Source organism: Notolepis coatsorum (assembly GCF_963971535.1).
Source record: "Notolepis coatsorum genome assembly, chromosome: 11".
NCBI classification, from domain to species: Eukaryota; Metazoa; Chordata; class Actinopteri; order Aulopiformes; family Paralepididae; genus Notolepis; species Notolepis coatsorum.
Genome location: NC_140175.1, coordinates 3112532 through 3118674, shown reverse-complemented (window position 1 = coordinate 3118674; position 6143 = coordinate 3112532). Strand labels below are relative to the sequence as shown.

The 6143-nt window shown below is 45.5% G+C and overlaps 1 protein-coding gene across 1 annotated transcript in view; it reads left to right on the top strand.

Annotated features, from left to right (window-relative positions):
• Positions 1 to 2470: 2470 nt before the first annotated feature.
• The window catches only part of gnsb (glucosamine (N-acetyl)-6-sulfatase (Sanfilippo disease IIID), b), a 37651-nt gene continuing 33978 nt past the window's right edge, over positions 2471 to 6143 (top strand). The window contains exons 1-2 of the mRNA XM_084325204.1: positions 2471 to 2755; positions 5561 to 5620. Of these exons, the coding sequence (XP_084181330.1) occupies positions 2600 to 2755; positions 5561 to 5620 (216 nt within the window). The 5' untranslated portion in view covers positions 2471 to 2599. The remainder of the gene's footprint in view (positions 2756 to 5560; positions 5621 to 6143) is intronic.

Sequence of the window (6143 nt, the reverse complement as noted above, 5' to 3'; positions counted from 1 at the left end):
CACCAGTCCCCACTGACCCTAACATAGACGACTGCCCCACCTTTGAGAGTGCGCAGTTAAAGACATTCCTGTGGCACCACCCCGAGGTTCCCCTCACTACCGACATTAATGCAGCTAACTACGAAGAAGCAGAACTCCTTCTGCTACAGCGAGCCCAAAGAGACTCGTTCCCCGACGAGCTAGACTGTCTGCAGGGATCAAAGCCAGTCCCGGCAGACAGCAGACTGCTCCACTTGGCCCCTGAGCGCGACACCCATGGCCTCATCAGGGTGGGTGGTCGTCTGAGACGAGCCCCGGACTTAACGGATGACGTCAAGTTTCCTATAGTCTTCAACAGCCGACACAAGGTCACCGAGCTCATCATAAAGAAATACGACGAGGATGTGCACCACGCTGGGGCCGAGAGAGTCTTCGCTGAGATCCGACGTCGCTATTGGATACTGAATGGAAGAGAAGCAGTACGTCGCTTCCAGCGGACTCGACCAGACTGTCGCCAGTGGCGAGCACAGCCCAGTATACCCAGGAGGGCCGACCTGCCTCACCGCTACACCCGACCCGTGGCGAGGCTGATAGAGTTGCCAAGGCTCCCTGACTCCCTTGATGACGATCATGACCCACTGACTTTGTAGATTGCCCTACTCCCCACAACAGACATTGAGTAGTTGACAGGACTATTAATCTGTCTTTGCTTTATCTAATTAGGTGCGGACTAATTAGGAGGCGGCTGTTACAAAGGGTCAGATTAAACCGAATATATATATTTATTGCTTGATATATCCCTTGTATATTATTTGTATATATACACGGAATATCCCTTTACCTGGGTACAAACCAGAGTAATATTCGCTCTCCTATTGGACAGCGACCCCTAGGCGCCAACGACCAAGCCCCCAACGGCAAGTTCAAAGGCAACTCCGGGCATGTCTCAACATGTCCAGAGTCTGCGCAGTAATACGAGACAGAACTGAGGTTGGCACTAGATAATTCACCTTACGTATAAATACGGCGCAGGTGTAAACAGCAGCACTTCGTTCAGTTCAGTTCAAACCTTGATGCCTTCACCACGAGACAACGTGCAGTGAAGTGAGCCACTTTGCCTCTAAATAGAGTCTTGAGAACCGCGTGCGAATAGATTGCTAAAGTGTCAGAGTTTAACGCAGTAACGTCGAGTTCGACTTATTCTAATGTGAAGTAATCGTCTATCATTTATAGTGTATCGTGCGGCTACAGTTCTTCAGTGACCAGCATTATCACCGGTTCGTCGTGTATATAGCTAGTGCACTTATCCAGGCTGGGCGGCCTAAACTCGTGCCCCCACCCGAGGAGTCCTAGACGAGAACCGTTGGATACGTACACCGGAGAACCTACACCGGCGACTGCAGAACCATTTCTGGTTGGATTATATTGCTTTGGGACCGTGACCGCTGGAGCAGAGAACCGTCGATCCCACTGTCGTTTGGGATCTACCCCCCGTGAGGATCATCACTCGAGCCCGCCTCTAGGAAGAGGCTGGCTAGCTGTCTTCCATGCTGTCGAGCATACTGGATTATAGCTGTTGCTTTGTCTGATGATCAAGGGAGTACATGCACTGGCTCCTGTATCTGGAGCCTCGTTATTCCTCGTTGACCCAGACTTTGTACCCGAACATTCCTCTACCCCTGCCGGCCTTACACCCGGAGGGAACCCCCCAGTGTCTCCAGCTGGTACTAGTGTGCCCTATGTAATTGCTATACCACAGGTGGCGTCAGTTTAGACCCATTCTAGTATTCATACTATTCTCATTGACTTACGCTCTTGACTGACTTTACGTGTGTTCTTCGCCATACAAGCGCGAGCCTAATTCTCAATCTGTAACCTAACGTTGCTTAATAATAATAAATACCCTCCAAATAGAACTTTATGTGTCAATGCCGTATTCTTGTGTGGGTGTTCACCATATATATTCATGTACTGTATGGCCAGTAATTAAAGTACATAACTAGTAGTGGTTTAATATATCATACTCTTTAATACAGTCAGGGAATTGTACCCCTCAGTTACAATCACAATACATAGAACTTCACAAGAAAATAACAAAAACAATAATAATACAGAATAACAATTTATACAGACAAAGAGAAAAGAAAACAGAGTTCAACACTTATTTATGAATATGATAAGCAGAACATTAACGTTACGTTGTGTTTATTATAATAAAGTGATTGGGTAGTAAGATGATGTAAAAAGCACTGCCCCCTCGACACCACGCCATGTGATCAGTTGACTGAAGCGCCGCCCCCTCGACAAACGGGGGTCCCTGATGTAAACAAGACGAAAGTCTTTCTCTGGTCTGCATCCCCTTATGTATTGAGCCAGGCTGTACATAAAGTTTTCAATCAAACACCACGTCACGTGATCAGTTGACTGAAGCGCCGCCCCCTCGACACCACGTCACGTGATCAGTTGACTGTCTTACTTCCTGAAACTTTCTGACACAACAAGCAGGTGACCGTCGTCTCCCCGCAGCAAGTCTCCTCAGAACCCGTCTCCTCGACGCAGGAAACGAACCCTAATAATAACGAGTGTCCGCACCGGGTGGTACCGCCACGCCAGCTCGCTCATGGCAGGTTCTGGTTCAGGTTCTGGGAGCAGCTCTGGACTCTTGGCGCTGCTCGCGCTGCTCAGCTGGAGCCTCAGGGGCTCAGTCTGCGACGACAAGCCGAGCAACATCATCCTCATCCTGGCCGACGACCAGGACGTGCAGCTGGGCGGCATGGTGACATAATATACTCTCTTTTCTGGACTCTTTTTGTATCACAAACTACTGTATTTGTAGATCTGGTATGTCATAAATGTCTAGATGTTGCAGTACTGTCTTATCTGTATGTCATGTATGTCATATATGTCCGACTCCTGTTGAATTGAACAAGGGGGACCCTGATGTAAACAAGACGAAAGTCTTTCTCTGGTCTGCATCCCCTTAACAATTGTATGTATTGAGCCGTACTGTATTGTACCCATTCTGCAGTATGTTAATAAAGTTTTCAATCAATCAATCAACATCTTCATGTCCAGTCTGCGTGCAAACCAAAGGGTTCACTTGTAGATGATGTGTGGAAGGCCTTGTGGTGTTTTTAAAAAGAGGAAACGTGTTTGACTTGATCATGCTGCATGTGGTAAAGTCAGTGCCTTCCTGTGCATCTTAGAGGTGGAGACAACCACAAGGCTGTGTGTGTGCGATATGATCAGGTTTATGGTCGTTATTTACTCCAGACTAGTGCCTATTCAGCTAATATGACATGTCGTCAGCTTGTGACTGCAACTTGTTCCTGTTTGCGGACGACTCAGCCCTGCTGGTCTCTGACAAGAACAAATTACAGGTTGAAAAAACCCTCAGCTCAGAACTAAGCAAAATCTGCATATGGCTCGCTGATAACAAACTATCATTACACATGGGCAAAACAGAGTCCATTCTCTTCGGTTCAAATAACAAACTCAGCAAGACCGACGGCTTCTCAGTTACAGTGGGTGACAATATTGTCACAAGGAAAGAAGATATTACCTACCTGGGTTCCATCCTAGAGGCAAATCTTTCCTGTGACAAAATGGCATCCAATGTAATAAAAAAAGTCAACCAACGAACTCGTTTCTTGTACCGGATCTCCTCACTGGTAAACAAGAATACCCTGAAGACTCTAGCAGGAGCACTCATTCAAGGGTACTACGACTATGCTTGCACCTCATGGTACCAAAGCACCTCAAAGGCGCTAAAAACAAAATTACAAACATCTCAAAACAAACTGGTCAGACTACTGCTTGACCTTACTCCTAGAACCCACCTCACCCCTGCCCACTTTGACAACCTAGGATGGCTTAGAGTAGACGACAGAGTACAGCAACTTGCAATGGGCCTGGTCTACAAGATACACTACACGACCAAGGTACCCATGTACATGACTAAATACTTCCCAAAGGTCAGTGAATACCACGATCACAACACCAGAGGGAGCTCCACAAATCATGTTAAACCCAGATTCGGCTCAAACAAGGGACTAAACACGTTTCGCAATTATGCCACATCAATGTGGAACGCCCTACCCAAAGCTGTAAAGGAATGTGAATCACTACCCACTTTCAAAAACACTCTCAAAAAACACCTAAGGGAGACTGCAACTCGAAACTGGCCCCTGTAAATGTCCGAACACAACCCCCGCCAATGTACAGTAAATTACCAAGTATGGTCTTGTCAATAATCCAATGTACAGTGTTGTTTGTACAGTTGTACAGTGTCCCCCACCCACCCCCCCCCCCCACCCACCCAACCACCTCCAATGTACAGTCCCCACCCACCCCTCCTACCCAACCCCCCCCCCCCCCACTCCTACCCCCCCCCCCCCCCCCCCCCCCCAACCACCTCCAATGTACAGTCCCACCCCCACCTACCCAATCCAATGTACAGTTTCTACGCCTAATGTATATACTCTTTTCTTTCTGGACTCTTTTTGTATCACAAATACAGTACTGTAATTGCAAATCTGGTATGTCATAAATGTATAGATGTAGCAGTACTGTCTATCTGTATGTCATGTATGTCATATATGTTACGATGAATTGGAAATGGGGGACCCTGGTGTAAACAAGACGAAAGTCTTTCTCTGGTCTGCATCCCCTTAACAATTGTATGTATTGAGCTGTACTGCACTGTACCCATTCTGCAATCTGTTAATAAAGTTTTCATTCATTCATTCATTCAAAGGGTTAACCTTCTGTCGTGTGGCAGTGAAAGGGTTAACCGGCTGTTGTTGTGTCGCAGTGAAAGGGTTAACAGTTTATTATGTACATACAACTGAACACTTGTGTCTACGTACGTGACTTCTATTTTATACTTGCTATACTTATTTTATTTTATACTTATCCTTTTGTCTAGCACAGTCTTTGGAGCGTAACAGAAAGAAGCATTTTGTATAAAAGTATTCTGTACTTCTGTATGACAACTAATAAAGAAACTTGAACTTGGTAGCGGGGCAGTGAAAGGGTTAACTTGTAGATGATGTGTGGAAGGCCTTGTGGTGTTTTTAAAAAGAGGAAACGTGTTTGACTTGATCATGCTGCATGTGGTAAAGTCAGTGCCTTCCTGTGCATTTTAGACAACATAACATAACGCAACCACAACAACAACAACATAAAGACACACAACCACAAGGGTGTGTGCGATATGGTCAGGTTTATGGTCATTATTTTACTCCAGACTAGTGCCTATTCACCTAATATATATATGGTATATGTATATATGGGTAACAGTCGGTAGTGTGATAGTAAAGGGTTAACCTTCTACAACCTTGGTAGTGAAAGGGTTAACCTGCTGTCATGTGGCAGTGAAAGGGTTAACCGTCTGTGTTTTGTCGCAGTGAAAGGGTTAAAATAGTCAGAAAGAATTGAGAAAGAACCCCCTATAGTGTGAGAAATCGTATTTCTGTTGCTTTTCTTCCAAATGTTTGTGATCTTTATGTGCTGAGTTTGTCACGCTAACATTATGTACATGTTTTAATAAAATCTACTCATCCATGTCTTCATTTCATAGACTCCTATGAAGAAAACCAAGGCCCTGATTGGAGATGCCGGGGTAACGTTCTCCAATGCGGTGAGTAGAAAATGAGTCATTTACATGTGACAGTCATGGACTGAGGTCAGCACACGCTAATATTCCTGTGACTTTTTAAACATGGGTTATTGACACATGTCGGTCGTGTGTGTGTGGGGGGGGGGGGGGGTTACATCAAGCCAATGAGATCCCAGGACGTCATCTTCTATACTGGGGGCTAGATCCACAAAGAATGGCTTGCACGGTGCTGCTAATTGCACCCTTACTTACAATTCATTATGATGGGGGACCCTGATGTAAACAATATGTTAATAAAATGTTATTACCAAATTGCAGAGAATGGGTACAATACAGTACGGCTCAATACACACAATTGTTAAGGGGATGCAGACCTGAGAGACTTTCGTCTTGTTTACATCAGGGTCCCCCATTTCTCTCATAATGAATTGTAAGTAAGGGTGCAACTAGAATAGAATAGACTTTTAATTGTCATTGCACAGTATACAAAGAAATTTCACCGTGCACCGTGCAATCCATTCTTTGTGGATCTAGCCCTGGGTCT